The sequence below is a fragment of the Diabrotica virgifera genome, chromosome 6 (assembly GCF_917563875.1).
Source record: "Diabrotica virgifera virgifera chromosome 6, PGI_DIABVI_V3a".
Taxonomy (NCBI): Eukaryota; Metazoa; Arthropoda; class Insecta; order Coleoptera; family Chrysomelidae; genus Diabrotica; species Diabrotica virgifera.
Window position 1 is genome coordinate 27,829,224 of NC_065448.1, and position 21,728 is coordinate 27,850,951.

General features: G+C 34.6%; 1 protein-coding gene across 1 annotated transcript in view; it reads right to left on the reverse strand.

Moving 5' to 3' along the window:
- Positions 1-21,400, reverse strand: part of LOC126887401 (serine/threonine-protein kinase 11-interacting protein) — a 33,893-nt gene extending 12,493 nt beyond the window's left edge. Inside the window, exon 1 of the mRNA XM_050654908.1 lies at positions 20,176-21,400. Within this exon, the coding sequence (XP_050510865.1) occupies positions 20,176-21,333 (1,158 nt within the window). The 5' untranslated portion in view covers positions 21,334-21,400. The remainder of the gene's footprint in view (positions 1-20,175) is intronic.
- Between the last annotated feature and the right edge of the window lie 328 nt (positions 21,401-21,728).

The window sequence follows — 21,728 nt, forward strand, 5'->3', positions numbered from 1 at the left end:
GGGCCTCTGTTAATAAGTAGTATAATTTTGGTTTACTCTTCTTTACATATGACTACTACTTAATTAAAATGTGCCAAAAATTTAAATTTGGGAGATTTGAGCTTCAATTTGAGGGAATTTCAGTTTTTAAGTGGGAGATTTATAAAATCATATCTGGCAACTCTGTAGCTGAACAGTGAATGCGGTGTATCTGATTGTGCGTGTGGTTGTGTGGATTGTAGGAGCCGTTTTGATTGAAGCGTCTATAACCTTTGTATGGGCGAGTCGAATAATATATTGCTTATATTATTCCGACGACTTTAAAACAGTACTCCCGATCGCCTTTCTAAAACCGGAAGTCCTAGGTCAAGTTTCTCACCTTTAGTACCATCCTTGAATCATAAGCTTTTGTTCGACATCTCATCTGTCATTCTACCTAGTGGAATGACGGAGGAGTTATTTTCACGGACGACGAACAGACGGGCAGACATGAAACCAGAAGTACGTATATATTTGTTCTCATCTTGCTATAGCGCGTCGAATATTACATCGCTTGTACTATTGACTTTAAAATAGTACTTGCGGTTGCATTTCTAAAAGCGGAAGTCTTAGGTCAAATTTTCTCACCTGTAGTAGTATCCTGGATCATAAGCTTTCATTGGACACCTAATTTTCATTCTACCTGGTATAATGAGGAGTTATGTTTACGGACGGACGGACAGACGACAGACGGACAATATTAATATTATTATTCAAAGAAAACAATTATTGTTAAAATACATGCGAGCAGAGGAAATAGAGGATGAAGAAAGAATTGTCCAATGCTAAAAGATTAGAAAAACATGCAATATTTAAAAGAAGACATGAAGAAGGATACTTCAAAATTGTGATAAACAACCATTTATTAGGAAATTATGAAATGATACATACTCATAAAAACAAGCTTCACTTCACAAAAATTTGTCAAATACAAAACTCCGAAACACGCACCGCCAACAAATCACACAAGCAGTATACCGCAATCAATGCTCAGATTCAGCGACGATCTTTCAGCGATTAACGAGCCAGCCGCTGCAGTAAAAACGTACCTTAATGGACAAAATTTGAAAATCGCGTTACTCTGGGTTCGCCATCCACAAAAAGGTGGGATGTTGTGAGGTGAGCAAAAATGTTCTCGGGTTAAGTCTAAACCCTCTATGTGTGAGAAGATGGTCCAGCAGAATTGATTCAATAAAGCCCCTTAAACCTTATTTAATTAAGATTTGCTATGGTGTTATTTGTTCCTATTTTGCTTTATTTGCACCTACCTACCTACCTTCAAAAAAAAAAATAAAAAAAATTATCAAAATGCCTTAAGGGGCGCTAAAATCATTTTTTGCACACAGGCGCCAGTAGTTCTTACGGGGGCCCTGGCAATCGTGGATCTACTTCAGTAACCGGAAGTTACCATGTTTGTCGAAACGAACGGAAAAAACAGCCTAAAACGAGAAAAAGTTGTGTAGCATGTTTTCTACCTGTGTGTGACGAACATTCTTTGTCTAAAACGACGTGTATGTTGCGATAATCCACACTAACATTCATTTTTGATTTTTGTTTCAAGTAAACTATCATTTAAATACAAAATGTATTGATTTTTTATAACATTTATTAAAAAAATACAAGGTACAAATGTACCTATGCCCTTGTTTATGGGGGTAGGAAAAATTTAAGCCCCCTGCTGGGAACTGAATAAAGATTTCTTTGTTATATTTGGCTCACATAATCTACTGGATAAATGTAGAGATGTCACAAAAGTTCAAGTCTCTATCTCTTTAACAAAAAAAGGTATCACAATTTAAAAGCTCAAAAGTTACAATTGTACCTAAGCCGCCCGACGAAGGTTAAACCAGGTTCTTGGGAATTAAATAAGCTACAATTTCATACTTAAACATTTTTTCGTATCTCTGATGCTAATCTTGCTATTCTGAAGAGAAGGCCATGTTTTTCCAAACTACAAAAAATCGTTATTCGCTTTAACTCCATTTTTTTAAAAACTAATCATTTTAAGCCGGTCAAACTTCTTGAATCTATTAATAATACATAAATAAAAAAAAACAAATAAGGTCAATGACTAATTTTAATTAGGGTGGTGATTGGGGGCTTGCTTGCGATCACTTATTCGCTGAAATAATAGGGACTAACATTCTTTTCATTATAAGTCACTTAATTTTTAAGCTGGAGACTTCTTTTATTTCTGGAGCTAGATATTTTTAGGTACTTTAAATTAGTTTGAACAAGTTCCTCGAAAAATGCATACTTTTCCCGTCTTTTGACTTTGGAACTACAATATTTAGCAACTGACGAAGAAGAGCCAACATATAATAAAGTACCTATAGCTCGATTACTATTGGTCATAAAGAAAATTTAAAAAAATAGTTTTGTTTATTTTTTCAAAAGCTACATTTTTTTAAATAAAGTTGTTTTGTTCTGAAGCTATTTCTTTGTGGCATTTTTATGATTAACTATTTAGTGGGAAATAAGCCACAATTAAATTGAAAAAATAATTTTATTAACGTTTCGAAGCCCAAATCGGGTTTCGTTGTCAAAATACAAAATAACATTTAAAAACGTTAATAAAATTATTTTTTCAATTTAATTGTGGCTTATTTCCCACTAAATAGTTAATCATAAAGTTGTTTTGATAAAACGAAAACTTTTAAAGTTATTAGCAAAAAACTCATTAAAAACATTGATTTTTTCTATATAAAACTAACACTTTCGATAGCGAATAAATCGAAAACTATAAATTTTATCAAAAAAATGTATAGAACGTTTTTTGCTCAGAATGAACGTTTTTACCAACTTTTGCGATTAAAATATAATAAAAAAATTTCCACTCACGGGATGGGGTGGCAACCACCCCTATGGTAAAAGCGCCTTTCGGCCTCATATAGATTTTGATCCTTGGACTATCCACTACGTATTCTCAAATTTTTAAGCAAATCGATCCATTCTGTAAAAATTGCGAGGTTTTGTCCTATTTTAAGCTTCATTACTAATTAGGACTAATAATAGGATTTAAAATTCAAATCGGCACGTAATTTTTATAAACAATAATTTTGTATTTATGTTGTATCCCGAATAAAGTACGTGCCTCCTAGTGGCGGGATACGGGCAACAATACATTGGCTTATAGGACAGTCCTTACAGTAGGGATCCTGGCCTATACAGAAAAATGCAGGCGAGTGTGGGGTAATACTGCACTTTGGTTGCATTGGTGGTGTATTGGCTAAACGTGCAGGGCAGGATATGGTGCTGATAGAAAAGGCATTCAGGCATCAAATATCTAAAAATCTTTTCAGGCCGTAATAATGAAAAGACCTTCTCCAAACGCAATAAAAACATACTGAAATTATGGCATCTCCTGAGGTAAAATGTTCCGGAAGTAAAATGAGCCTCCATTCGGATCTCCGGGTGAGGACTATCTCAGGGGGAACACCATTACAGGTTAGAAAAATCAGGACAGTGTCTTGGAATCTTGGTAGTCTTACAGGTAAGAGACTGGAGTTAGTGGATGCGCTCAAACGAAGAAGAGTTCAAATTGCTTGTATTCAAGAAACTAGGTGAAAAGGACAAAGGGCGAAAGAACTAGGTGATGGATATAAATTGTGGTATGTAGGGAGTAGTAACACTAGAAATGGAGTTGGTATAATTGCTGATAGTGAAATGAAAGATAACGTAGTAGAAGTTGTAAGAACGAGTGATAGAATGATGTCAGTGAAATTTGTAATTGATAAAGAGGTATTGAATGTTGTGTGTGTGTGTATGCTCCTCAAACAGGTCTGGGTGAGAATGAAAGAAGAGCTTTCTATGATCAATTAGGAGACGTACTGAGTGATATTCCAGCAGAGGAGAAAGTTATAATAGGAGGTGATTTCAATGCACATGTGGGCCAAGCCAAGACAGGATATGAAACAATACATGGGGGTTTAGGCTTTGGAACTAGAAATGAAGCTGGAGATGACATGCTAGAATTAGCAAAAGCATTGGATATGGCGATTGTTAACACATTCTTTAAAAAGAGAGAAACTCAACTTATTACCTACAAAAGTGGACAACATCAATCCCAAATAGACTACTTCATGATAAGAAAAGAAGACATACGTGAATGCAAGGACTGCAAGGTAATAGTGAGACAGTAAGCCAACAACACAAGCTGCTTGTTCTGGACATCGAAGTAAAAAGCGAAACTAAACAAAAATATCGGAGAGGACCACAAAAAATCAAGTGGTGGATGCTAAAAGATGAGAAGGAAGGTCTATATTCAGGGAAAGAATAGTAGAAAAAATATAGAACATGAAAGGAAGCCCTAACACAATTTGGAGAAAAATGGCCAATATTATTAGAGAGACGGCTATTGAAATACTTGGGAAAACGTCAGGAAAGAAGTTTGAGGATAAAGAGACTTGGTGGTGGTCAAATGAAGTACAAGGAAAAATAAAAGAGAAGAGAAAATTATATAAAAAGTGGCAAGAAACCAGATCGGACATAGATCTTCAAAACTATATGGTCGCCAAAACGGAAGCGAAAGTAGCAGTAGCAAAAGCTAACGCAGAAGCTTATTCAAACCTATACGATCAACTTGATACCAGGGAAGGCGAAGCAAAGATATATAAAATAGCCAAACAGAGAGCAAAGAAAGCAAGAGATTTTAATCAGATTAGATGTATCCGAGATGAAAATAATAAAATACTAATTCACGAAAAGGATGTCAAAAAGAGATGGAGAAATTATTTTGACAGTTTATTAAATGAAGAATTTTACAGACAGCCTGTGGAGTTAACGGAGACAGTAACAGCCATGGTTACCAGAATAACAAACGAGGAAGTGGCTCAAGCGCTTCAAAAAATAAAGAAAGGAAAAGCAGTCGGACCAGATGATATTAGAGTAGAGTAGAGTAGAGTATTTATTGGTAATAATGTACAAATGTACTTTTACAGGTCATATTCCTGGGGAAGTATGGAGAGCATTGGGAGAGACAGGGATAAGTTGGCTAGCAGTCTATTTATTAGAATTATGGAAGTTGGACAAATGCCAGACGAATGGAGGAGCAGTATATTAGTACCTGTCTACAAAAACAAGGGAGACATACAAAAATGCACAAACTACAGGGCTATAAAACTACTTAGCCACACCATGAAAATATGGGAGAGAGTAATTGATAGACGGATACGTGAAGAAACCGAAATATCCGATAATCAATTTGGCTTTATGCAGGGCAAATCAACAACAGATGCGATTTTCATTGTAAGGCAACTGATGGAAAAATACAGGAATAAAGAGGCCAACGCTCATATGGTATTCATTGATCTTGAGAAAGCATATGATAGAGTTCCTCGAGAGATTCTGTGGTGGGCACTCAATAAGAAAGGAGTCCCTGGCGAATATGTAAAGATTGTGAGAGATATGTACGAGGGAGTAACGACTAGTGTTAGGACAGGTGTGGGAGAGACTGATAAATTTCAGGTGCTTCACCAAGGCTCGGTGCTTAGTCCTTATTTATTCTCATTAGTTTTGGACCAGATAACAGCGAAACTACAGGGTAGTATTCCATGGTGCCTAATGTATGCTGATGATGTAGTGTTAATAGGAAATAGTGAAAGAGACTTAGAACAAAAACTGGAACAGTGGAGACAAGCTCTGGAGGAAAAAGATTTAAAACTCAGTAGGACAAAAACAGAGTATGTATTTGGAATGTTCATTTAAAGATGGAGTTACTACAAATAAAATGGTATCTTTGGATGGTGAAATGATTGTGAAAAGCAATAGTTTTAAGTACCTAGGATCGGTATTACAGAGTAATGGAGAAATAGATGGAGATGCATGCAGTAGAATTAGGGCTGGATGGATGAAGTGGAAAGAAGCGAGTGGTGTGTTGTGTGACAGAAAAATTCCAATGAAGCTGAAGGGAAAATTCTATAAAACAGCCATAAGACCGGCTATGATGCACGGAACTGAATGTTGGGCAGTGAAAAAGAAAGAGGAACAACGAATGCATGTGGCGGAAATGGGAATGCTTAGATGGATGAGTGGAGTGACAAAGAAGGATAAAATTAGAAATGAGTATATTAGGGGAAGTCTAGGTGTGGCACCAATTGATGCCAAAATGAGAGAGTATAGGTTAAGATGGTTTGGTCATGTTCAACGTCGAGACGTTAATCACCCAATACGAAGAATAGCTGAAGTGCAGATTCCTGGAAGGAGTAGGAGAGGAAGACCTGGGGAGAGACGATAAGGCAGGACATGTTGGTAAAGGGGATTAACATTGATATGACCCAGGATAGAATTGTGTGGAGAAATGCAATTAGGGAAGCCGACCCCGCATAGGGATAAGGCAAAGAGAATGATGATGATGATGAATAATTTTGTATTTATTGCCAGTGACATAGTGACAATTAGTCCTGTCGCCAGAGGGGGTACAACGGCCTCCTTAATTCAGATGGACTTACCCAAGTTTTTTTGTCTTTTGACCCGTAGAACACGAATTTTTTGGGTAACAGTTTATCCGGATGTCGATAAGATTTTTATATACAAAGAACTTGAGGAATCACATAACAGCGATTTTTCGCCAAACAAAACATTTTTTTGTATTTTTTGGGTCATTCTAAGCAAAAAATGTTTTTACAAGTTTTTTCGTACGATGCATAGTTTTCTACATAAACGCGATTGAACTTTCAAAAAATCGAAAAATTGCAATTTTTGAACCCGAATAACTTTTGATTGAAAAATAAAATAGCAATTCTGCTTACCGCATTTGAAAGTTCATGTCAAATTCTATCGGTTTTGATTATTTTTATTGCTAAAAATTAATTTTTTTATTGTTAAACAAAGCTCTAAACACAGTAATGAATGAAGTTTTCAATGCATTCTCATTTGAAATCGAACGAGTAGGCGCGCATACAGACAATGTCTACGTAGACTACATATTCTTTTTCTCATGATCATCTTTCAGTGCGTCAGAGTTTTTCGATTTCTTTCTAACGCATTAAATTGTATGTGACAGAAAAAAGACACGTCCGTGATTACAGACATTTACAACATTTATTCTAGTTATTCTAGTTGTCCATAGATGGCGCCATAATATTACAAATATAATCTGTATAATTTATAAGACTATACAGATCAAAGAAAATACCATTTTATAAATGCAAGAAACACATTTGATTTGTTTTTATTCCAAATTGAAAATAAAATGTGACAACTGTCAGATTTAACTAAAATGTCATGTTAGAATAAATGTCATAAATGTGTATTATCACGGATTTGCCCTTTTTCCTATCATTTGTTACGCACTGAAAAATGCTCATGAAAAGGACAATACTACAAAACGCATGCATTGGGCACGGGAAACACTATGTGTTTATAGCTTTGTTTAACAAATAAAAACTTAATTTTTAGCAACGCAGATAATCAAAACCGATAGAATTTGACTTGAACTTTCAAATGCAGTAAGCATAATTGCTATATTATTCGGGTTCAAAAATTGCACTATTTCGATTTTTTGAAAGTTCATCCGCGTTTATCTCGAAAACTATGCATCCTACGAAAAAACTTGTAAGAACATTTTTTGCTTAGAATCACCCAAAAAATACAAAAAAGTTTTGTCTTGCGAAAAATAGCTGTTATGTAATTCCTTGTTTATAACAAGTTCTTTGTAACAACCTTATCGACATCCGGATCAACTGTTACCCAAAAAATTCGTGTTCTACGGGTCGAAATACATAAAAAAAACTTGGGTAAGTCCATCTGAATTAAGGAGGACGTTGTACCCCCTGGCGACGGGACTAAATAATAATAATTAACTATTTAGATGGGAAATAATAATAAAGTCAAACAACATCAATCAACAAATTAAGCCAATACTAGTCCGAGTCACATTATTTATTATAGATAAGGATTTTTATTGTCTTCGAGTTATCATTGAGGATATTTAAACATTGTATTTTGCATATAATAATAGATTTCTAACTGACGCATTGTTAAAAGTATCTATTTAAAATATTGACAATCTCTGTTGCTTTTTATGTACGCTACATTCCAAACAAAGAAAATCATATTGTTCTTAGGGCTTACAATACCGCGATTCCGGTATCCCGAATACCGGGATCCCGGACGATTTTTTCCGGTATTCGATACCGGTATTTATAATAAAAATTCCAGTATTTCGGTATTAGCTTAATTTATAAAAAGTGAATTGATGCACAATAAACTTTCTTCTAAAATATTTTTTGCTATTACAAGAAATTATTTTTGAAGATAAACAACCAATTACATTGTAAAATAGTTATTTTTCTACAACCACTATTCAAAGTGCACTTTTCTGCACGGTTTTATGTTAGCAAACTTGATATTTTCTCACAGTATAAGATATTTGACATTAGTGTGCAGAAAAGTGACGTTTCTGTGCCGCAAAGTGACGTTTCTGTGCCGCAAAGTTCTTTTCTGCACAGTTGACTACCTCATTCTGAGTAACGTTATATTCTGTTTACATCCGTGGACTACCGCATTCTGAGTAACGTTATATTCTGTTTACATCCGTGGTTAAACTTTAGACAAATATATAACCTATAAGACAATTATTATATTTAACTATAGCATAGAAACTAAATTATGGATGTTACAACTGTTTTATTTTACAATTTTATTCTTATTAAACATTTTATAATTATCAAATAACCAATTTAACAAGGATTTAGCAACCTGTGCAAGAGACGTCGAATGAAGTAGGTTTTGTGTAAATCCGTGACTGCATAAATATAATGTCAATAATGTGTAATAATTGTTTAAATTTAAACAAATTAAGGCAGTGCATTAATTTTTGAACTGATTTCTGTGCAATTTATTTAGGTATAAGGAATTTAAATTGATTAGTAGGTATTAATTAAATACAGTTTAAAATTTATCACATAGGTACCTATTATAATTAATCGTCGTTTGGAAATTGTGATTTTTATTTTTAGGAAAAACTGTGCTTGTAGAAAAAGTATAGTGTGAAACACGTGCAGAAAGGTAATTTCTCACTCGTTTGAATTGCGGCACTCGCTTGCGCTCGTACCGCAACTTTTCAAACTCGTGAGAAATTAGTACCTTTCTGCACTTGTTGCACAATATACTATTTCCTAACAAGTGAAGAAAATCATTCTTTTCCGCACGCGACTGCAGTTTGCCGAACGACGCGAAGCGGGAGTTCGGCAAGCAGTCGAGTGCGGAAAAAAGACTTTCTGCAAGAGTTAGGAACAATATTTTTTCTAAGAGTCTTTAAAAAATTAACAAATCTTAATCAATTAATTTAATTAATATGAAAATACACACAAATTATTTCTTTGACAAGGTTGTCAAAACCAAACTTTCAATATAATTAGTTAGCATGACGACGATCTTGGTTTCCATGACGATAATTCAAAACGACTGTTATTGTCTACCGATTTAACTTTCGAATATTATGTCAAAATAATTTTATTTTATCGAATTGTCGCGTTAATTTCATTAAAAGAGGGACACAATAAGATATATTTGAAATAAATTAGTAAATAATAGTAATTAGTAAATTAGTGTATTATAATTACTTTAAGGCCATATTAACATATTTAAATTAACACGCGTGGGGAAAAGTAAAAACCGCGTGCGGAAAAGTAACACGCGTGCGGAAAAGTAACACGCGTGCGGAAAAGTGAAACTTTCTAAACTAAAATGCGTGCGCGAAAGTAGACATTTTTGCACGCTCGTAGAAAAAATATTTATTAAACACTTTTATTACACGTACAAGTCAAGTATACAAGTCGGAAAAATGAAAGAATACCCATGAACGAACATATAAAACACGCTGTATTTTCCTGTCACCGTGTCACAAAGAAAATTGCCCAGCGCAGGTACATGTAATAATAATTATCACATGTACTTGCGCTGGCCAATTTTTTGTATGACACGGTGACAGGAAAATACAGCGTGTTTTATATGATCGTTCATGGGTATTCTTTCATTTTTCCTACCGTAGCGCTTTCTAAAATCGTGAATGTCGTTAATTTAAGGCGAAGGTTTATATCAGCTTCTACAACCAAATTATTAAATTTTGTCTATACAAATACATAAAATGAGTTATATAAAAATTCTTAAATATGTATTTAAAATTAGACTACTTTATTTTATAAATAAGCCGTAAGATATATTAATCAGACTTCTTTTTACATTTTCAGATCTATTTTTTATTTTTTTGTGTATTGTGGTGTATAAATTAGGCTCACTCATTTTCTAAATTATTATTAATAATTGAAAATATATAGCGTTCTAAATACAGAGTAATCCATATAAAATATTTGTCGCAGTAAGTTAATTTTTGTATTAATATATTTTAAAGTTAAATTAATTTACAAATAGCAAATCATAAGTAAAAGTACTATCCTATTACATATATGCAAAATTTATCCTGGAATCAAATATATAGTTTTTCTATTTGCACATTTTTTGTATCTATTCCTACTCTTTATGTAATGTTATAAACAACATCTACTCATTTCAAAACAAAATTTAATAGGTTTCATATTATTAGCTAATAACAAGTTGATATAACAACTGAGGATAGTATAAATATAACGTGTATATTTTTTATTCATAATACCGGGATTCCGGTATTTGAAATTTTAAATACCAAATACCGGTATTGAGATTTTGGCTCGGTATTGTAAGCCCTAATTGTTCTGAAGCTATTTTCTTGTAGAATCTTAATACAATTTATTTTTATTGGAATTAACCACAATTTTACTTTTGGATAATATGTTTATGTTGATGTTTAAAGTTCCACTTTGGAAAAATTCTTTTTTTATTTTTCATTGTTTTTAATACATTGATAGTTTCGTTTAAAAACTTTCATTTGGTATTAGTAGAATTGCTGTATCTTCATTATTTTCTAACTGATGTTATTGGAAATAGGTCTCTGGGATAAACAAAAGAACGTGAGAAACTAGAGAAAACTAATAAATATTTTTTGAAATTTTTAAACGGAGAATGAAAGATTACATTATTACCGAGAGCCGAAAGTCCCTTAGAATAAACAAAGAGTTTCTTTTGTATGAGGTATTTGAAATTAAAAATCACACCAAATTTTATCTTGTTCTTTCACCTCTGTAACTTATTAAAATAAACATTATAGAAGTTTTCAGCGACTTTCGGCCTTCGGTAATAACATAATATTTCATTCTGCATATAAATTTTATTAGTTTTCTTAGGATTCGAAAAAAAGCAATGTGTTTAAAAACGTTTGGAGCAGAAATTTTGATCCTATGCCCTTAATATAACGTACCTTTATTTTAATTATTTAAAATAATTTGTTTAAGTACCTTATATAAGTTTAAGTAAGTAACGTACCTATACCGCAAGGGGTAACCTATAACATTGTTTAGGACCCACGGAGTATTATTTAATTGTTCAATATAATTCTCTATTCTTTGTCTAAGATCTTCCAAATCCCATATAGGAGTTTTAAAAATTAAGGTTTTAAATGTGGCCACAGTAAGAAATCGCAGGAACTCAAATCACAGGATCAAGGGGGGAATATAATAGCCAATTTAAACTTATGACCCTATTGCAAAGTCCATAATAAAATTCAAATTTTGCAGCATTTTATGAATTTGAGCTCTGTCTTGCTGAAAATATCCTTCTATTAATTCATTGTCCATCAACTTATTTATAAATGGGGTTAAAATTTCTTGACAGTATCTTTCAGCATTTAGAATCCATTCGAAAATATGGATGCCACAATACATTGCTTGCGTATAGTAGCCCAAACTCCAAGTTTCCGTGGATATAAAAGCATTTGAATAAAATAATGTGGGTTATCTTCATTCCACATCATCATATCCTTAGAATTTGTGTACCTAGAAAGATAAAACTATGCTTTGTTTTTAAACCAGGAGGAGTAAACTAAAAAGACAGATTCACACCCAAGGAAGTCACTAGAAAAATCACCAAATACATCTTTTTTGGTTGATCGTATCAGCCTTTGACGGTATTCCATAAATATTTTATTATACCAATATGTGGCTAAAGACTAACTGTTTTTTATTTAATTATTTTATTTAATAGCAGACTAACAATCTAAAAATTAAAGGAATAATGCAGAAATCACAAAAAATCGCTGATACACAACTTTATTAACCTGTGAAATGTCAATCATGTCAAAATTTCATAAATATCATTAGTGTCACAATTTCATAACAGTGGAGTAAACTTACCTGCGGTTCGACCAATTACAAACAAGCATTACAGAGTGGTAAATTTGAATATCTCCTCCTGGTTTAAAAACAGACCATAACAACAGCAGTAAAAAGGTTTTGCCTAATACATTGTCATTAGTATTGAGATTGTTGAGAAACCAATTATAGAAGGCTAGCCTTTGGAGATAATTGTTTAGGATGATTTCATGGAAGGCTTGTAAACTATACTGATGAAAATGTAAATCTTGCTTAAGAATATGCTGGCAAGTTCCATATGAAACATCTACCTGTTGATGTAAATGCTGAATGAATGTATGTAGTTGATCTACAATAACTGTTCTGACCAGTTCAATCTTTTCTTCAGTTCGTACTTTAGGCCTGCCTGCCTCTGGCTTGTGAGTTATGCTTCCTGTTTCTCTATAAAGATCTACAATGAGATGAATAGTTCTGCAAAAAATATCATAATGAACATTGGAAAATTCTTCAACAAAATGTAATCAAAAATGTTCAACAAAATCGAACATGTTTTTAAGGAATTGTTCATTTTCTTTGTGTAGACCATTATGGCTTATTTTTAACAGATCCCTGGCAGAGGGCCATTTTCCATCAGAGTTTTAAGAAAGCCTATGTGAAACCTATACACAAATCTGGTCATAAGTCATTTGTTTGTAATTAACGTTCCATAACAATTCCTTCTGCCATTCCTAAGATTTTTGAAGCCATGGTAACTGATTTCTTGACGGATAATTTGAAAAATCAACTACATACTTGCTCAACATGGTTTTCTGCCTGGCCGTTCTATTTTGACCAACCTTCTTCTTTACACTGATCATATTGTAAATGCTTTCGTGGACGGTTGACAGGTGGATTCCATTTATACGATCTGTCCAAAGTGTTCGATAAGGTAGATCATTGCCTTTTATTGCATAAATTGGAATGTTTTGGTGTGAGTGGTAAACTTCTTTGCTGGTTGAAAACTAACTTGCGGGACAGTTCTTTATGTGTCAAACTGAATAGTTTCACTTCTAATGAGTATTTTCCACTCTCAGGAGTGCCTCAGGTGCCATCCGTGGGATGGCACTAGATGCTACCTCAGATGAAATAAAGAATGCTTTCGAGGAACAATTCGGTAAGTGGGAGGATTTTTACAAGATGGGAGACCTCCGCCCCCTTAAGGGACAAACCCAGGCCACGACGGTAGTAGTACCGGTACCAGTGGCAAACGTTATGGCAGACAAAGGCTACCTTAGAGTTGGCATCGTAAGATGTCAAATAGAAAAGAGACTCAAGGTAATGAGGTGTAGCAAGTGTTGGGGATACACCCACAGCACAAATGTTTGTAAAGGACCAGACCGAAGCGGCACGTGCTACCGGTGTGGAAAAACCGGCCACAATATAAAGGAGTGCAATGATGTCGAATGGTGTGTTCTATGTGACTTACAGCACAGGACGGGCAGCATGGATTGCCCAGAATTCAAAACCGCCCTAAAAAGGGCAAGAAAGAGCGAACAACAAGGACATAGTTCCCTAATCCGCTTTACTTCTCCTTCAGTTGAACCTGAGAAAAAAGATATAGCCCTCGCCGAGGAATCGCATCCTCTAAAACCCCCGCAAAATACAGAAACTGCGCAGGACTCACTTCTAAACGAGTTTGACCAGGCCGGCGACGTATCTACAGTGCGACAGGTCGAAGTACCTACTGAAAAAGCCGAAGTTCTCGAAGACCCTCTTATGATGGAGTTTTCGAAAGCCTGCGACGAAATACAGATGACACTCAGCGAGGCTCGAACACCTGAAGCTGTAAGTCAGAAGGTGGATGAACTGTCGCCGGATAGTGTCCAGAAAATTATCATTGGATAATCATAATAGCAGACACCACCACCCATCTAAGTGACATAATAAGTTACTGGTAGATATTAAAAATGGATTCGATAGGGACAAAGAGACTAAAAATATTACAAGTCAACGCCGGAAGAGCAAAGGTAACACACGACTTAATTCACGCGAAAGCCTTGGAGATAGAGGCAGATCTCTTGATCGTCCCAGAACCTAATAAGAGAATAGCTACGAATAAAGGTTGGATATATGATAATAACATCGACGTAGCGATAAAAATACTAAATAGAAACGTGTGCATCAATAAAATAGTAAGAAAAGAGGGGCATGTAACAATAAAAATCGACAAAATAACCATAATAGCATGCTATATTTCCCCGAATATTACTAGAGAGCGTTACAGACAACACGCGGAGAATATAATAGACACGACACAGAGGGAGAAACATTTTTTAGTAGCGGGAGACATAAATGCAAAGTCCATTCTATGGGGATCCCCCCGAAACGACGAGAGGGGTGAAATTTGGAATGAGTGGATCTCCGCGGCGGACCTCATAGTGCTAAACAATGGAAAACCAACCTTTGTGAGAGGTACATCGAAAAGCCACATAGATGTCACCATAGCTAGCGGTGGTGTTGCCAAAAAGATCAGGGATTGGGACGTACTGGACGAGAACCTTTTCACCTTTCACAGGTACATTACTTACGAAATTGGCACCAAGGTCACGAAATACGGCAGGAAGAGAGCAGTATTCGACAAGGAAAAATTTAAAAGAGAAATAAATAACCTACAAGAAGAAACTACCAACTTTAACGAGCTCCGAGAAAATATCATAAATGCACACAGAAGAAGTACCATAAATAGGCACACTACATATACAATACCCTACTGGTGGAATGACCAAATCCAAAATAAGCGAGAGGAATGCTTAAGACGCAGGCGAATAGCACAAAGGCATAGAAACCAAGAAGAACATAAGGAGGCATATAAGAGAGCCAAAAAAGAATTAAGTAGTGAAATTAAAAGGGCTAAACGCACATGTTGGCAGGCTTTGTGTGCCGCGCTGGAAGAAGACATATGGGGCGAAGCATATAAGATCGCCATGAAAAGTCTAAGGTTCGAGTCCCCATATAACCTTTGTGCAAAACGAAAGATGGAAATAGCGAGCACTCTATTTCCAAGGAAGCCCGACAACACATTCCTACGGATAGACAATAATATTAGACCTACAGAGTTCACTACTGAAGAGATCATACAAGCAGCAGAAAGTATAAAGCCAGGAAAAGCACCAGGTCCAGATAAAGTAACGCCAGAAGCAATAAAACTGGTAGTAAAAGAGAAACCTGAAGTGATGCGCAAAGTATTCAATGAATTGTTGAACACACAAGAATTCCCAGATAAACTGAAGTTGGCGAGACTCGTATTATTACCAAAACCAGGAAAGAACCCGGACGAAGCCAGCTCATATAGACCTCTATGCTTACTAGATTGCATAGGAAAATTATATGAAGGTCTTATAAACAAACGTCTTGAAGACGAACTTGAAATTCTGGGAAAAATTTCAGATAGACAGTACGGTTTTAGAAAATCCAGATCGGCTATAGATGCGGTGAAGAAGATCTCTGATACTGTAAAAAGATCAGAAAAAAGATGGGCCATTCTTGTGATGTTCGACGTGAAGAATGCCTTCAACTCTGCAAATTGGCATCACATACTAACGAAGCTCGAAGTGGCAGGAGTGTCAGACTACATCATAAATATTATAAATAAATACCTGACAAACAGATATTTAAATGTGGCATATAATACAGACATGAAACTCTCATCAGGAGTACCGCAAGGGTCCGTTTTGGGACCTACTCTATGGAATGTACTGTACAACGGGGTATTGGAAATAGACTATGGGCAAGACACCTACGCCATAGCATATGCAGATGACCTTGCAATCCTAATAGAGACTAACATAAACGGGGATATTGAAGAAAAGGTGATAAGTTGTTACAGAAAAGTCAACAGGTGGATGACAGAGAATGACCTAGAGTTGGCAAGTAGTAAAACAGACATAGTAATATTAAAGGGACCAAGACAGAGACCAACTTTGAGCTTTGATTTAAATGGTAGTATTATAGAACCGAGTAACTGTGCTAAATATCTGGGCATACACCTTGATTCAGGTTTGAGATACACTAAACACCTTATAAATACAGTTCAGAAAGCCGAACAGAGAGTTGCTGCTATGACAAAGATTATGCCAAATATAGGCGGACCTAGCAACTATAAAAGAAAATTGTATCTCCAGGTAGTACAATCCACCCTCCTATATGGGGCACCTGTATGGCTTGAAGCGTTGAGATACAAAAAATATGAGGAAATATTAACGAGAAGTCAAAGAAAACCCCTCCTGAAGGTAGTAAGTGCATACCGAAGATTATATACGAAAATGATAACGGTCACCTAATAGGAGTGAAAGCCGAGGTAAGAGAGCAAATGCTAAACGAATGGCAACAAGAATGGGAGCAACAGATAGAAAAAGCACAATGGACGAAAACACTAATTCCAGATGTGAAAGAGTGGTACCAATGTAGGTTTAAAAGAATAAATTACTTTTTTACACAATTCCTGACCGGGCACGGCTCATTCAGGTCTTACACATATCGTATAAGGAAAACTGAAGATGACTTATGTATAGAATGTGGAGTGCGTGACGACGCAGAGCATTGTGTATTCCATTGCAACGTTTTCCACGATAAACAACAAGACATGAGAAGAAAACTAGGTGAGATAACACCAGAGACTATAATGAATGTAGCCATGCAAAGCAAAGAAAATTTCAACGTGATAGTAGACCTAATAACAGAGATAATAAAAAAAAGGAAACGAGAGAGAGAGCGAGACAAGATGGGAGATGAGAGAGTGACAGAAGACATCGTCAAGGTCATTTTATCATTTATTTTACTTATACACCTTTATCTAGTATATATATAGTATATATAGTATATATAGTATATATCTGTATCCGTAACATCTGGTGTTCCACAAGGAAGCCACTTAGGGCCTTTCCTTTTTAATATATTTGTTAATGACATTAAATCTCAAATTAACTCTAAATTTCTGCTATTTGCTGATGATTTAAAAATCTATAGAATTATCGAATCCGTCTTAGATTGTGAAAAACTTCAAGATGATATTAACAAAATTATGGCATGGTGCAATTGGAACCAAATGAGCATTAATGTTGGAAAATGTCACTTCATTAGTTTCTGTAGAAGAATTAACAACCTCTTTTATAATTACAAATTAGCTGAAGAACCACTGAAGGCTGTATCAACTGTAAGAGATCTAGGTGTTCAATTAGATTCCAAACTAAATTTTTGCGCTCATTTTGATTATGTGAATAACCAGGCATTTAAAATGTTAGGCTTCATTATTAGAACTTCTAGATGTTTGCATAACATTAGTTCCATCAGACTGATTTACATTTCCCTAGTTAGATCTGTTCTTGAGTATTGCTCAGTTGTTTGGTCACCCACTTATGAAGTCCATATAGCCAAGCTTGAAAGAGTCCAAAATAAATTCATTAGGTACTTGAGTTTTAAATTACACAAACCTTTAAGTGACCATTCCTACTCAGAAATTAGAAATAAATTAAACCTTCCTAGGCTATCTTCCAGACGGATGTATGCTGATGTTTTGTTTCTTCATAAAATACTGAATTCAAAAATTAATTGCAATGATTTACTGTCTCTAATTGACTTTAATGTTCCCTCTAGAGTTACTAGAACATCCCAAAATTTTGCAATTAAATTTCATCGCTGCAACTTTGGTAGGCATTCTCCGCTGAGTAGAATCATTCTAAATGGAAATAGAATAGACCTGGATTTGTTGCTGTGCGCTTCGGAAAATGTTTGTAGACAGTGTTTAAAAAAAATTTGTAATCTTATGTGATTTATATTTGTTATTTACTTTGTATTATTTTAATATTTGTTTTTTCTATATAGCTACATCGCCAATTTTTGTCATACATATTTACTATATCTTTATATTTATTGTATCACTAGATAATTATATTTTGTGTATATATTAAATTGGGTGGTACCCCGTTAATAAATAAATAAATAAAATCTATACACTTTTATCTTTACAATGTTTTATGAATACTTATTTTATCTTACTTTATTTTATTTCAGTTGTGTAAACTTCATTTTATTTTAACTTTTTTCATATACTCTTCTTTTTGTACACAGTACTCAATGTTTTATTTCTAGAACAAATAAAAGAATAACTACTCCTCACAGTCGGCTCCACTGACATGGAGTAGAGATAGGGTCAGCAGCGGGGCATCTGAAGTAACGTTTGTTAAAAATACGTACCGGGTGTCCACGGCTGGAATGAGGGGGTTTTAGTGGGTAGGCAGTTGCGTTTTCACGATTGATTCGCTCGGCTTCACGGGTGTCTGAATCGGGCAAGCGGACTGAATCCCACACACCAGGGTAGAGGGCAGAACACTAATTTCTTGGGGTGCTGCGGTCTACCCTGACGGTCTTATGAAGATTTCCTCCTTCCCAAAAAAAAAAAAAAAAAAAAAAAAAAGGTGTCCCACTTAAGACCTTTATTGTTTGCAGTTTTTATTGACGATGCTATTAAATCATTGACTGATTGCGAAGTGTTGGCATATGCCGATGACATAAAGTTGTTTTGTTCTGTTCGGGATTACTCTGATTGTGCTAGGCTACAGAAATCTCTCGACTTAGTGTCAGTTTATCCAGTTTCATCGATCAGTGGAAATGGTAGATTTTGATTACAATTTGGATGGTTTTTGATTGAGAGAGTCACTAGCGTCAAGGATCTTGGTGTAATTTTTCGGAGAGACTTATCCTTCAATTTGCATATTGATTTTATTTTTGTAATAAGGCTCTTAGGCAGCTAGGGTTTATTAAGAGGCATACAAGGGATTTTCAAGTTTATTAAGAGGCATACAACTTGAAAATTCCACTATAATCTGGTCTCCCTTTGCCCAATCCTCTGTTCAAAAGTTGGAGAGAGTGCAAAAACGGTTCTTTATGCACTGTGCATTTAAATTACACAGACCTTATTCATATTCTGATATGATGAGATACTTCTAACTTGATCCTCTGTCTACTAGACGAGTTAATTTCGATCTCATCTTCATTTTTAAATTGGTTAATAGAATGATACATTCACCCGAACTGCTTCAATTGGTTTGTTTCCACATTCCTTCCTGTGTCCTTCGTGAGAATACACTATTTCATATTCCTTTTCGTCAAACTAATTATTCTGTGAATACAGGTCTGGTCAGACCGCTGGTACCTATGATTAATGTGATTCCTAATACATTTCCAGTGAAAATAATAACTCTTTGATAAGTGTTGGCGATACATTTCTCTTTTATATGGGTGTCCGTGAAGATTATAACTCCCAAAATATTTATAACGGAAAGATTTAGTTCATAATAGATGTCGACGAAAACAATTATTTCCCTTTCTGTTTCTGCCGACGAAAACAATTATTTCTGAGAACTTTTTAGTATTATAATTTTCGTGGACCCACAAACAGAAATGATGTTTTTTACTGATATTCCTCAAAAAATAAATTTTTTCGCTAACTCTTTATTAGGGATTATAATTTTCACAATCATATAATCGAAAATACTATTTTTCACAGTGTTTAATTGTAATTCTATATACATATTTATTTTATGATTTTGTATTTTATTTAGTATTTGTTTGTAATGTTTATAAATGTTGCTTAATTGTATATTTTTTGTCAATGGGCTTGCCCCGTTTATTAATAATAAAAAAAATCTTTAAAAACATCTCAGTTGGAGTAAACCCATTCTCTTTTAATTCTTTGATCTTTGCTAAAATACATTTCGAACATTATATTGTTTCTGTTCATCAGTGAAAACGATTTTTAATAATAATTTTGTTTACTAAAGCTTGAAATATCAAAGTTGACGTAAACTGACAAGCATATCTGAATTAATGATAGACATAGAGCTATATAGCTACCTCTGTCCTTCATAGCCTACTATGATGACAATAATTTTGGATCAGTTGATACAAATAAATATATCAATATAAACCAACTTACCTGTCTCTTTATTTCCAAATGCTGTGAAGACGAATTTGGAGTTAAAATAGGTTTCTCTTCTTTAACAACATTGGCATCTTCAATAGTAACCTGCCTAATTTTCCTCGGTTTCTCATGAAGCGAAGCTACTGACGATTCCAGTGAATTTGTTGAGGACAAAGATGTTTGAATCGTTTGTGTTATGGGATATAGAGATCCAGTTAGGCTTTTTTCATTTTTATTCAAAAGTACACCATCAAGCAAAAACTTGACTGTACTAGCATTTTTGTTCAAATAATTGCATGTTAGTTGTCTATGGTGTGGATGAAAACCCAACGGATTACCTTGCAGATTTAGCCATTGAAGGGAAACTAGATGGGATATTGAAAGGAAGGCTTTATGATCTAGCAAACAATTATGTCCTAAATCTAGCTGCTGTAAGTTGGAAACTGATGTTAGACCATTGAGACTTTCTATGAAGTTATTGTTTAAAACTAAAATTTGTAATCTAGACCTTATCTGGCCTTTAAAGTCTGGGACGTTTTCCAGTCTGTTGTAGGAAATATTCAAATGCTTTAAATTTGGAAGTAAATTTACGAAATTTGCTTTGTTCAGGTGATTATGGCTAAGATCCAAAGTATTCAAAGAGAGAGTACATTCAAAACTATTGTCAATTTCTACAATATTATTATATGAAAAATTAGCAGTCTTCAGTTCATTCCAACTAAACGGTTGGCTGTTATCAGCACCACATTTTTCTAACACCTCACTTATGGATTTTAAATTTTTGCTGCAAGTCAGTTCTACTATTTGGGATCTAAGTTTCTGTAAACCAATCACAATATGCACATCTAATTTAATAATCTCTAGAGTCCTTATGTTTCTGAATTTCGTTATGTCCACCTCAGTATATTCAGTGGTTTCATCGGGGGTAAGCTTTAAGCTGGCAGTCTTCTTAATCAGATCCAACAAAAATTGAGTGTCTCCTATAAGATTACTCTTTGTGTTGCTTGTTTGAACAATATGAAAAGAATTCACATCTTCTTGGATGTTCAAGTCGATTGCACAATTCAACCTGTTTAGATAGTTTGCAGATAAGCATAATTTACCTTTGCCTGAAAATACGTCACGGCTAGTGGGTCGCAAAATATTTGCCAGGTGTATTATTTCTGTCTCCATTATTTACATTTTTATCACAACAAAACAAACACTTCCATTCACAGTTGTCAGATATTTGACTTTGACAAAAATGTGATGTCGACGGAATATTTACAGACAGTGTTGCCAGACGTACGATAATTATCGTATTTGTACGATAATTTAAGGTAATGTAGGATGTACACTTCGCGTCAAAAAAAAAACTGGTACAACTCTTATAACCGAAAATCGTGTTTTTCAAGTTGTGTAAGTGGGTCTTGCCAAATGTGTCATTCTAATTTCTAGAGCATCGTTGCCAGTTCATCTATAATATTATTCAACTCTTAAGCCAGTTTTCGGACAGACCACCCATCTTCTATTTTAGAAATTATTCTCGTTTTATCACACTGAAGTGGCATCGTAAAAAATTACTTTGA